This window comes from Rattus rattus, chromosome 2 (assembly GCF_011064425.1).
Source record: "Rattus rattus isolate New Zealand chromosome 2, Rrattus_CSIRO_v1, whole genome shotgun sequence".
Classification (NCBI taxonomy): Eukaryota; Metazoa; Chordata; class Mammalia; order Rodentia; family Muridae; genus Rattus; species Rattus rattus.
Window position 1 is genome coordinate 170,520,322 of NC_046155.1, and position 12,167 is coordinate 170,532,488.

The window sequence follows — 12,167 nt, forward strand, 5'->3', positions numbered from 1 at the left end:
ACCTGCCAAGCAATTTTGCTGGTCATGGGCGTTATGTTGTACCTATAACCCTATGGGGATGAGGGAGTGAGTGGAGTGTGGTGATTTAGATAAGAGTAGCCTCTGCCCAACGTTCAAATATTTGAATGGCTCTTCATAGCTGGCTGCCACACTTCCTGCTACGATGATAATGGACTAAGGTGTGAAAGGGTTAAAAAGTCCCCATATAAAAGCTCTCTATTTTAAGAATTGTCTTGGTGATGGTGTCTCTTCACAGCAACCTAACACTGACAAAAATAGTCTGTGTTCTATCACCAGGTCACTTTTCCCAGCCCCTCTCTAGAAGATTCTAGGCAGGTGCTGTACCCTCACTCCTCACCGGGATTCTGTGAAGGGACTCTGATTCTACTGCTGAATCAAGCTCCTATAGCTTCAAAATTGAAGTTTTAGCTTTTATAATGCAATATAATACAGGACTTCAATGTTTAAAAAACATTGCATGGTGGACATTATTATTAAAAACAGCAGGACATGGTGGCCCATGCCCTTAATCCCAGCACTTGGGAGGCAGAGGCAGGTAGGTCTAAGACTTCCATGCTACCCTGGATATAGAAGGAGTTCCAGGGCAGCCAGGGCTACACAGAGAAACTCTGTCTTGCGCACGCGGGGTGGGGGAAACGGACGGAACAGGGACGCGGACGGATGGGGGGGGGCGGACAGGACACGACCATCACCACTACCACCCAAAAAATGTATCTACAGTTGTTTTTCGTGGCATTTTACAAATGGAAAACAAAACAAAAACAAAAAAAAGCAACTCAGGAGAACAAGCTCCCAAAAAGCTATTTCTAGGGACCTAACTACCTAACTATAGTTAAAACAGCCTGGAGTATAACCAAACGTTAGCATTCTGGGAAATGTAGTCCCAGAATGTCTTCTGGGGAAGAGCACCAGAGCTAGGCGCTTCCACTGAGGCATTCTGGGAATAGGCATTCCCGCTCCCGCAGCTGCCAAAGTCGCTTCCATTTCCTCAAGCCAAGGCGGCCTGGTGGCACTTTAAGTGAAGTGAGAACCTGGATTATTCTGTGGCCCTGTGCGCTCGTGCTCCCGGTGTGTCTCCTCGGGGACGGAGTCTGCGCCGGGGAGAAGTGGGCGACGGTGGAAGCGGCGGCGGAGGCGGCGGCCGGTCCTCTCTAGCTGGGCTCTGCCTGAGGTGGCGCTGCTCGGGATTCCTGGACCCATCTCAGCTGCTTGTGGAGCCCCAGAAGAGTCTAGCTTCCCATGAGAGCCTGGCAGAGGAGCTGTAATGAGAGATGTCCAGTGTCCTGAAGCCTTAAATGGTATGCAACTCTGGTTTTGATGTAATTTTTGTATTTATTTACTTTCTTACTTTCTTTCGTACTTACTTACTGTCTTAGCAAGTTGGGGAGGAAAGGATTTATTCAGCTCACACTTCTTTTTGTTTTTTTTTTTTTTTTTTGTTTTTTTTTTTTTTTTTTTTGGTTCTTTTTTTTTTTTCGGAGGTTGGGACCGAACCCAGGGCCTTGCGCTTTCCTAAGCAAGGGCTCTACCACTGAGCTAAATCCCCAACCCCTGCTTTTTTTTTCATAGAACCCAAGACTACAGCCCAGGGATGGCACCACCCACAATGGGCTGGGTCCTCCCCCCTTGATATCTAAGTGAGAAAATGCCTTACAGCTGGAAATCATGGAGGCATTTCCTCAACAGAGGCTCCTTTCTCTGTGATAACTACAGCTTGTGTCAAGTTGACATACAAAACCAGTCAGTACAATTGACCCCTTGTCACTTTGTGTGTCCAGTTGACACACAAATACATCACTATTAAGCCTCAACCCTTACTTTCTTATTCATCTGCAAGATCTAAATAACTTTAAGAGTCCCACAGTCTTTACAAATTCTTACATATTAAAATTTCAATCCGGGTTGGGGATTTAGCTCAGTGGTAGAGCACTTGCCTAGCAAGCGCAAGGCCCTGGGTTCGGTCCCCAGCTCCGAAAAAAAGAAAAAAGAAAAAAAATTTTCAATCCTTTTAAATTTCTTTTAAAATTCAAAATCTTTTTACAATTCAAAGTCTCTTAACTGTGGGATCCACTAAAACACTTTATTCCTTCAAGAGGGAAAAATATCAGGACACAGTCATGATCAAAAGTGAAATCAACCTCTTAACTGTCCAATGTCTGGGATCCACTCACAATCTTCTGAGCTCCCAAGGGCTTGGGTCACTTCTCCAGCTCTGCCCTTCGTAGCACACACTTTGTTTTCTAGGCTCCAGCTGTCTGTTCTCCACTGCTGCTGCTGTTCTTGGTGGTCATCTCATGGTACTGGCATCTCCAAAACACTGCTGTCTTCCGATGCAACTAGGCTTCACCAATAGCCTCTCACAGGCTCTCTTCATGGTGCCAGGCCTCAACTCCTTTGCATGACCCCTTCAGTCCTGGGCCATCAGTTGCAGCTAAGGCTGCACCTTCACCAATGGCTTCTCCTGGCCTCTCACAGTGCCCAGCCTCAGCTGCATTTCATGACCCCTTCATGCCTTCAAAACCAGTACCATCTGGGTGACTCTTACACACTACCAAGTCCAGCTACAGCACGAGATACAACCTTGGCTTTCTCTGGAACACAGCCTCTTTGTGCTCTCAGAAAACACTTCCCAGAAGATTTCACCTCAATGATGCTGGTCTCTTCTTAATCACCACTAATTTCTTAGCTCCAGCTGACCAGCATCAATAGTCCCAGTAATGCAAGGTTTCGCTTTAGTAGTTCTGGTATCTAATTAATCACAGCTGATTCTTCAGCCCCAGCTAACCAAAATCACAGAATCTTCACAATCAAAACAGCAACAGCCCTGATAAGAGTCTTTGATCTTCCCTCTGAAATTTCACAAGCCAGGCTTCCATCTTCTGCACTATTCTCAACATTACCTTCCAAGCTCCTACAGAGCATTCCACAGAGCTCTCAACATCCCAATAGCTCTTCTAGCCCAAAGTCCCAAAGTCCTTCCACAGTCCTCCCCAAAACATGGCCACGTTTTCACAGGAATATCCCATACCTGGTACCAATTTGTCTCAGTCAGGGTTTCTATTCCTGCACAAACATCACGACCAAGAAGCAAGTTGGGGAGGAAAGGGTTTTTTCAGCTCACACTTCCACGTTGCTGTTCATCACCAAAGGAAGTCAGGACTGGAACTCAAGCAGGGCAGGAAGCAGGAGCTGATGCAGAGACCATGGAGGGGTGTTACTTACTGGCTTGCTTGCTTGCTTCCCCTGGCTTGCTCAGCTTGCTCTCTTATCCCAAGGCTACTAGCCCAGGGATAGCACCACCCACAGTGGGTTGGGTCCTCCCACCTTGATCACTAATGGAGAAAATGCCTTACAGCTGGATCTCATGGAGGCATTTCCTCAACTGAGGTTCCTTTCTCTAACTCCAGCTTGTGTCAAGTTGACACACAAAACCAGCCAGTACACTTATTTACTTACTTACTAACTTGCTTAGAGATGTAGACGTGCCACAGCTTATATACTGAGATCAGAAGACGACTTTTAGAAGCCCAGTCTCTCCTTCCACTGTGTGGGGTCCAGAGACTAGAACTCAGCAGATCAGTTTCAGTGACAGTTACCTTTACCTGCTGAGCAATCTCCCAGGGCCAAACTCCCCTTACCTCACAGCTTTAGGTTTTTATTAGTTGTTATCTTTATGAGCGTGGGAGAAGAGACTTTGTAGAGGCTATTTCAAGTAAACAATGTTATTAAACCTTTTACGTGAGACACAGGGGGATAATTTCATTCCCATGTATGGAAACGATAATACGTAAGATAGCTGTCACATTGACAGACCCTTCTGAGAGTGGTGGTCAGTCATGACACAGCAATCATCAGAGTTCGGGCTTCTTAAACATTTGTTTTTCTGGAAAACCTATCACCACAGGCAGCCTTGTGAAGGTAGGGGCACCCCACATCTCTGAAGCTCCTCCTGGAAATAGAGAATGTGGCTTTCCTAACCCTTTGCTGTGAGTGAGGTGAGGCACCCGTGGTCTGATACCCCGGTGCCTTACACTAGCGATCAGCAGGAAGTAGGTAGGAAAGCCGGCTCAGCCGCACAGCACTCGGGGCTGATGGAGAAGCTGAGGAAGCCATGTGGACCGACTGTCCTAGCAATGTGCTCACGAAGCCCTTCCTCCCCCAGCTTGCTTCCCAGAGCCCTGCCTTGTCTCAAAGAGAAGAGAACGATGACCAAGTTACAGGTAAGTCGGGCTGCTTCCCCGTTCCCCACAGGGCTAGGATTGGAAACAGGACCCCTGCATGCTAGGTAAGTGAACTGCAGCCGAGCCTCTCTGAACTGCATGGAGTAAGAGGGGAATTGGTGAGAAGAGAGGTCTGGAGGAGGAGGGATGAGAGGGGACAGTGGGGACATGTGCTCAAAGTGCACTGTGCATGGGAAAGTGTAAAAGGAAGAAAAAAAAGAATTAGAGAAGTGGACTGGGCATCGTGGGTATAGGAGGAGCTGAGCATCATGGGTGTAGGAGGAGCTGGGCATCATGGGTATAGGAGTAGCCGGGCATTGCCAGCTGTCTCCAGTACAAAGTCAGCACATTACCCCTGACAGTGGTTGACGCTAATTCTGAAATCCATGACTTTACAGTTAATGTCCTGGACCTAGAGACCCAGCTGTGGAAATGACATCAAGTTCCTTGCACAGCATTTTCTCTCTTTGTCCCTTAGCACCCCCCTGTAGCCATGGACAGGTGAATAGGTGTGCTGTCTGGTGATGTGTGTCAGGTTGACACCAACTAGAGTCGGAAGGGAAGGAGGAGCCTCAGTTGAGGAAAGGCCTCCTTAGGATCCAGCTGTAAGGCCTTGTCTCAATTAGTGGTCAGTGTGGGAGAGCCCAGCCCAATGCAGGTGGGGCCATCCCTGGGCTGATGGTCCTGGGTTCTATAAGAAAGCAGGCTGAGCAACCCATGATGAGCAAGCCAGTGAGCAGCACCTCCCCGTGATCTCTGCATCAGCTCTTCCCTCCAGGGCCCAGCCCTGTTTCAGTAAGCATTCTGACCTCCTTCAGTAGTGAACAGGAATATGGAAGTGTAAGCCTAATAAACCCTTTTCTCCCCCACTTGCCCTTTTGGCCATGGTGATTTGTCCCAGCAATAGAAGCCATAACTAGGACAATAGACGCTATGTGAATAGACGCTCAGGTCCTAGTGGCATTGGATATGAATCTGCGGTGTCATGTGTTTGCTGTCACAGGAGGCAGTGACGTTCAGGGACGTGGCCGTGGTCTTCAGTAAGGAGGAGATGGGGCTGCTGGACGCTGCCCAGAGGAAGCTGTACCACGATGTGATGCTGGAGAACCTCAGGAACCTCCTGGCAGTGGGTGAGGATGGGGCCCTGTGTCCTTGGCGATGTCAGAAGTTCACATCCCGTGTGTGTGTTGCTCTCCACTGCTTTCCTTTCAGGTTTACTTAGTTTGTATTTCATGTCTATTTGAGTGTTTGTCTGCATGTGTGTCTGTGCCACACTCACTCGTGATGTCCATAGAGGCCAGAAGATCCAGGCTGTAAACCCTGGATCTGGAGTTACAGATGGTTGTGAGCCCACCCTGGGTCCTCTGCAAAAGCACCCAGTGCTCTGTATGGCGAGCCACCTCTCCGGCCTCCACTTTATTCTTTAAAACTGCATTTTGTACATAGATGTTGTGCTTTAAATACTATTTTTTTTAACATTTCTTGTGTGTGTGTGTGTGTGTGTGTGTGTGTGTGTGTGTGTTTGTGTGTGTAAGTGTGTGTATGTGCACTGCGTATTTATGTTTGCCTTAGTCAATGCCATGACCGTAAAGGAAAGCATTTAGTGGTGCTTGTTTGCCGTTTCCGAGGTTTACTCCACTGTTATCACGGCGGGGAGCGTAGCAGCGTTCAGGCAGACGTGGTAGCAGAGAATTCTACATCCAGATATGTAGGCAGCATCAAGAGAGAGATACTGGGCCTGGCTAGAGTACTCAAAACTATAAAGCCCACACCGCCGACAGTCTTCCTCCAACAAGGCCACACCTTCTGATACCTTCGAGTCTTGCTACTTCCTAACACATGAGGCTGTGGCGGCCATACCTATTCTGTCCACCACATTCCGTCCCTGGCCCCCATGGACTTGTAGCCATAGCAGAATGCACAACTCAGTCCAACCACAAAAGTCCCCAGAGTCTACCACAGTCTCAACAATGATTTCACAGTTCAAAGTTCAGTGTCTCCTCTCATACGATCTCTTCACTGTAACCCCCTATAAAATCTAAATCAAAGAGCAGATCACAGAATCCCACACACAGGGGCACAGGCTCTCCCAGTGTAGAAGGGGGGGAAGGGAGCACAGTGAGGAGACGCTGAACCAAAGCAAGAAGAGAAACCAGGAGAGCAAACTCCAGACTCCGCACCTCTGTCCGATATCACGGTGCCCGCAGCTCTCCAGCTCCTTTCAGCGCCGTTGACTGCAGCACACTTCCTCCCTTGGGCTGGCTCCCCTCCCTGTTAGCAGCTCTCCTTGACAGGCATCCCACGTCTGTCACACTTCTAACTTACTGGGGTCAAGGCAATCTTTACCTTCCCAGCTTCACGCAATGGCCTCTCTGGGCCTCCATGCAGGGACACCCTGAACACATTCTCTGCCTTGAAGGCTTTCCTTAGTTTCAAGGATTTTCACAACTCCTTTCTTATGTGCTTGACCCAGACAAGTAAATACAGTCCCTCAACGCCCAGGACTGCTTCTGGTCCTGTGTTGGGTGCTTCCTCCTCCCCACAACTGAAGAATCCCATTGTCTCAGACCGTTGGGTACCCGTTTCACTCTGTAGAATCAGGTTGTTGGTAAATTATTGTTTTGTGGAATAGTCTTGCTATGTAGACCAGTCTTGGCCAGAAACTTGTGATCCTCCTGCCTCAGCTTCCCAAGCATGAGGATTACAGGTTTATTTAGTCCACTGGGCCTGACTGGAAATCTATCTTCCTAGTCCCTCACACTCCAGCTCTACTGATCTCCTTCCCCACACCCCCTGCTTTCATGTTGAGGTTTGGTCTTGCTGCCTATTGCAGTGTGGGCCCCCAAGAGCTGGAGTCTTCACTTAGACCCTGGTGGCCCAGCTCCCGAGTTATCTCTGCTTGATAAATAAAGATGCCAACAGCCAATAGCTGAGCAGGAGAGACATAGGTGGGGTTTAAGATGATCAGGCTTGGGCTGGAGAGATGGCTCAGTGGTTAAGAACACTGACTGCTCTTCCAGAGGTCCTGAGTTCAAATCCCAGCAACTACATGGTGGCTCACAACCATCTGTAATGGGATCTGATGCCCTCTTCTGGTGTGTCTGAAGACGACAGCTACAGTGTACTTATATATAATAAATAAATCTTTAAAAAAAAAAAAGATGCTCAGGCTTGGGGCTGGGAAGACAACAATGAGGGGGAAGAGAAGGTGAAGGATGAAGGAGAAGCAGCCATAGGTTAGGTGAGCTCAAGAGAACATGGCCCTGGGGGCTGGCCAACTGGACTTAAGAGCAGTCCAGATGAAACACAGTAAGTAATAACTCAGGGTTGTCGATAGGACAGTGGAACCTAAGAACATAAAGGGTTACTATGCCCAGCTCTTGTGCTTTTCAAGGCTTATGGTAAATATAAAGGTTGTGTGTCTTTTTTTTTTTTTTTTTTTTAAGATTTATCTTATTTATTTTATGTACAGCATTCTGCCTGCATATGTGACTGCAGGCCAGAAGAGGGCACCAGATCTCATTACAGATGGTTGTGAGCCACCATGTGGTTGCTGGGATTTGAACTCAGGACCTCTGGAAGAGCAGTCAGTGCTGTTAACCGCTGAGCCATCTCTCCAGCCCAGGTTCTGTGTCTTTTATCTGAGAACTAAATGGCCAAGGCAGGGTATAAACCCTGGGTCAGGATTAAATAATTTCTACAACAGTTTTGGTCTTTGTGTCTCAGAATGCTCTTCCCTGTCGGAGTGCAGTGACCTCCTCCCCTTTAACACCCCCGTCATCTGTCTCCTCAGCAGTCCTCACAGGCCCTTCTCGGAGAGGCAGCGTTACACGCGCCTCCCGCTCACTCTCCCTATTCCCCCCTTGCCTCTGCTGCTGTCTGAGCACCACCACACCTGGTACCACAGAGTTAGATTTAGTTGTGGTGACGTACACCAAAATCGGAATGGTTGCACATTTTGGGCAACAGCTCCATGAAGCCTGTGCCCCTTGTGCAGCTGCAGCAGCATCTTTCCCTGTCGCTCACAAGAGCATCCCTCTCCCAACTTGTAGCCCCATCCCTCTGCTTCCTCTTCTCTCTCACACTAACCATGCCGGCCGGATGTGTTGTACAAGCCGCTGAGCTAACTGCATCCCGGGAACAGGGATCTTCTAAGGCACTTGTTTCTGTTTTCAGCTTCAGCAGTTGTCCCGTTCATCGTAGCTGTTTCCTGTCCTTATAGTTTGGTCTTTGTTTATCTTCTCGTTTCTTTGGTGTACCTCTCAAATAGTGTTATAAGCTTTGTTATTCTGTCAGGACGTCTGTGTTAGGTTGGCAGCTGAGATCTGCCTTCTTTATTGAGCCCCTTCCCCCTGCTCCTTTGTGAGCCTGGCCTTCTTGGGTTGGAAAACAGGCATTTAAAGAAACCCATTCGGGGTTGGGGATTTAGCTCAGTGGTAGAGCGCTTGCCTAGGAAGCGCAAGGCCCTGGGTTCGGTCCTCAGCTCGGGGAGGGGGGGGGGACACTACCCATTCGCTCCTGCCCTTCTAGGCTGCCTCCCCCTCCCCACACCCACCCTTTCCCCTCCCTCCTACCTCCAGAAAAATCCCTTCCCTAATCAGTGTAGCTGTAGCTCTCTCCTCATAGTTTCCAAGCATGCTTGTGAGATGAAGTTATTCCAATCCCCTCCTACTTGTGTTCTCTGAAACACAGTAACTTCCTCAAACTGGACATCATCATTTGGGCCTTTGCTGTTTATCTCTTCCTCAGCCTCCAAAGCTCCCCGTGCCTTCCCATTATACTCTCATAATTTGGATGAGTCAGGTTCGGACCAGGCAGGTCTGGTTTTCTCTGCTCCCGACAGTCTCATGGTCAATTGTGGCTGGTTCTTGAATGTGCGTCCTGTTTGTTCTAGATCTTTCTTCCTCAGAACCCTTGTATGTTCATCTTGGATGCTGGTCTCCAGTTAATGTTTCCAGGGAGAAATAACGTCCCCGTCCTTGCTGATATCACCTTCTATTCTCTGTTCTTTCAGGAGGCCAGAGTCCAAATAAGATGAAGACCGTTGATGCAACAGGAGTAAGGTGCTTTTTACTGGGGCAGCTTCTGTACTGGGAAATAACAGGCCATGATGCCAACAAACTGGCCAGAGCTCCGGAAGCTGTAGTCAACACTCAAGAAAAGGGTTCTCACTTCCTGGAGCAAAGCCACTCCTCCTGCCACAGGGAAGCAGAGGAGCCTCGCCGGCCTTCTGAGGATGACAGTTCTCTCGACAGTCTGACACGTGACCATTCCAGCACTACTGAAAATCAGGAATTTCTGTCTGGGAGAGCCCAGGGGTCTTGGTGTAAAACACATCTTAGGAAAAGACAGAACCATCAGAAACACTGTCTGCAGACTCTGATGAAAAACAAGCCAGAGCTGTTGACTCAGCATTCCCCTGTACATAGAACACAGGAGGACAGCAGGCATAGCTCTAGCGTCCCCATTCAACAAAGTGTTCATCCAGGAAGAACGCGCTACTGGTGTCATGAGTGTGGCAAGGGTTTCAGTCAGAGCTCAGCTCTCCAGACTCACCAGAGAGTGCACATGGGGGAGAAGTCCTGCAGGGACAACAGCTGTAGGAAAAGCTTCAGTCGTAGCTCTGGTCTTAGCATCCACCGCCAAGTACACACTGGTGAGAGACCTTACCGGTGTGAGGTGTGTGGGAAGGGTTTCATGCGGTGGTCACACCTCCAGGACCACGAGAGAATTCACACAGGAGAGAAGCCATATAAGTGTGGAGAGTGCGGTAAACGCTTCAGCTGTGTTTCAAACCTTCACACCCACCAGAGATTCCACAGCAAGGAGAAACCGTACAAATGTGACAAGTGTGGGAAGTGCTTCAGCTTGAACTTCAACCTTCACATTCATCAGCGGGTCCACACAGGAGAGAAACCGTATAAATGTGAAGAGTGTGGGAAGTGTTTCAGCTTGAGCTTCAACCTCCACAGCCATCAGCGGGTCCACACGGGAGAGAAGCCATATAAATGTGAAGAGTGTGGGAAGTGTTTCAGTTCAGCCTCAAGTTTCCAAAGACACCGGCAGATGCATATAAAAGAGAAGACATCTCATCGCGATGTGAGTGGAAAGGGCAGCAGCCGGGACTCGCATCTTCAGACTCACCAGAGAGTGCACATACAGGAGAAGCCCTATCGGTGCAACAGCTGTGGGAAGAGCTTCCGCTGTAGCATGGATCTCAACATCCACCGCCGAGTACACACTGGAGAGAAACCTTACAAGTGTGAGGTGTGTGGGAAGGGCTTCAATTATTTGTCACACTTCCAGGCCCACGAGAAAATTCATGCAGATCAGAAGCCATATAAGTGTGAATACTGTGGCAGACGCTTCAGCTATAGTTCAAACCTTCACACCCACCAGAGAGTTCACACAGGAGAGAAACCCTATAAATGTGAGGAGTGTGGGAAAAGCTTCAGTCTAGCGTCTAGTCTACAGGCTCATCAAAGAGTCCAAACTGGCAAGAAGCCATTCAAATGCAATGCATGCCAGAAGCGATTCAGTCAGGCCTGGAACCTCCAGGCCCACCAGAGAGTGCACACTGGGGAGAAGCCCTACAAGTGTGACACGTGTGGGAAAGCCTTCGGCCAGAGGTCCAGTCTTCAAATCCATCAGAGAATTCATACTGGGGAGAAGCCATTCAAGTGTGAGGAGTGTGGGAAGGAGTTCAGCTTGAATTCAGGGCTTACTGCTCACCGGAGGGTCCACACAGGAGAGAAGCCCTATGAATGCACAGAGTGTGGGAAAGGCTTCAGTCTTGCCTCAAGTCTACGAACTCATCAGCGAATTCACACCGGCGAGAAACCCTTCCAATGCAATGAGTGCCAGAAGAGGTTCAGTCAGGTCTCACACCTCCAATCCCACCAGAGGGTTCACACAGGGGAGAAGCCTTACAAATGTGACACCTGTGGGAAGGCCTTCAGTCAAAAATCTGGTCTCCAAGTCCATCGGAGAATTCACACTGGGGAGAAGCCATTCAAGTGTGAGGAGTGTGGGAAGGAATTCATCTGGAGCTCAGGGCTTAGTGCTCACCGGAGGGTCCACACAGGAGAGTAACCCTGCACGGTTAGCAGTGTGGGAAGGGCTTCAGTCAGACCTCACACTTCCGATTAACAGTCTGATCCAATGTAAACAGCAGGATCATTATATCAAGGCTGTTACAAAATAATTGAAAACAAAGTGTAAGGTAGCTAGTATATAATGAGAAAAAGCAGTATGACACATGGTGAAATTATACAATTAGTCAGATAGCATCCTGGTAGGAAATGACACATATAGATTTATATTTAACAATTTTGCATCCCCTGTATCCCCTGGATATAGAATTAAAAGCTCAATCAGATGCAATCAGGAACTGTGTCTTCAGTATCTTCTTTTGATGGGGTCAGTAGCTTGGGTGGGGAGTCTCCAGATGATGATGGCTGAAGTGGGCTACTCCTGAATAAACATTCAGTCTCTTTTATTGTCCAATTAGTAGGTCTTTATCTTGCTAGAGGCTTGAGATTTTAATGGGGAACTTATTTTTTTGTTCTATAACATATGATAAGGGGCTGCGTGTAGTGTGAATTAGTTAAACTGCTCTCTGTGTCCAACAGGTTGCACGCACACCTGCCCAAGAGCTCTCTGGATTCAAAAATGAAAGACATGTGCACGAGCTGGCATCTTTATTTACCAATCAGAATCAACTGAGGTGCAGTCCCTCGGTGTCTTCCCTGCAGTTTTGGGGACTGAAATTAACACAACATACGCAGCATTAAGCCAAACCCACTTCCAGGATGAGTAATTATGATCTTATTTTTCTTTTTTTTTTTTTTTTTGTTCTTTTTATTTTTTTTTTTTTTTTTTTTTGTTTTTTTTTTTTTTTTCCTTTTTTTCAGAGCTGATGACCAA

At 48.2% G+C, this 12,167-nt stretch overlaps 1 protein-coding gene across 2 annotated transcripts; it reads left to right on the plus strand.

Moving 5' to 3' along the window:
- Positions 1-964: 964 nt before the first annotated feature.
- On the plus strand, positions 965-11,631 carry LOC116892496 (zinc finger protein 235-like). Of its 2 annotated transcripts, XM_032894241.1 has the most exons (4): positions 965-1,319; positions 4,184-4,241; positions 5,245-5,371; positions 9,256-11,631. In XM_032894241.1, the coding sequence occupies exons 2-4, from the start codon at positions 4,227-4,229 to the stop codon at positions 11,331-11,333; spliced, it is 2,220 nt and encodes a 739-aa protein (XP_032750132.1). In that variant the 5' UTR covers positions 965-1,319; positions 4,184-4,226; the 3' UTR covers positions 11,334-11,631. The 2 variants fall into 2 exon arrangements, with proteins under 2 accessions (XP_032750132.1, XP_032750131.1); XM_032894240.1 differs by lacking the exon at positions 965-1,319 and having other exon boundaries at positions 4,035-4,241.
- The last annotated feature ends 536 nt before the right edge of the window (positions 11,632-12,167 follow it).

Excerpts from the sequence above, each read along its gene's own strand:
- LOC116892496 (XM_032894240.1), top strand. The coding sequence starts at position 4,113 with ATGGAGAAGCTGAGGAAGCCATGTGGACCGACTGTCCTAGCAATGTGC. Across the intron at positions 4,242-5,244 it reads GAACGATGACCAAGTTACAG|GAGGCAGTGACGTTCAGGGA; the intron begins GTAAGTCGGGCT and ends TTGCTGTCACAG. Across the intron at positions 5,372-9,255 it reads CAGGAACCTCCTGGCAGTGG|GAGGCCAGAGTCCAAATAAG; the intron begins GTGAGGATGGGG and ends CTGTTCTTTCAG.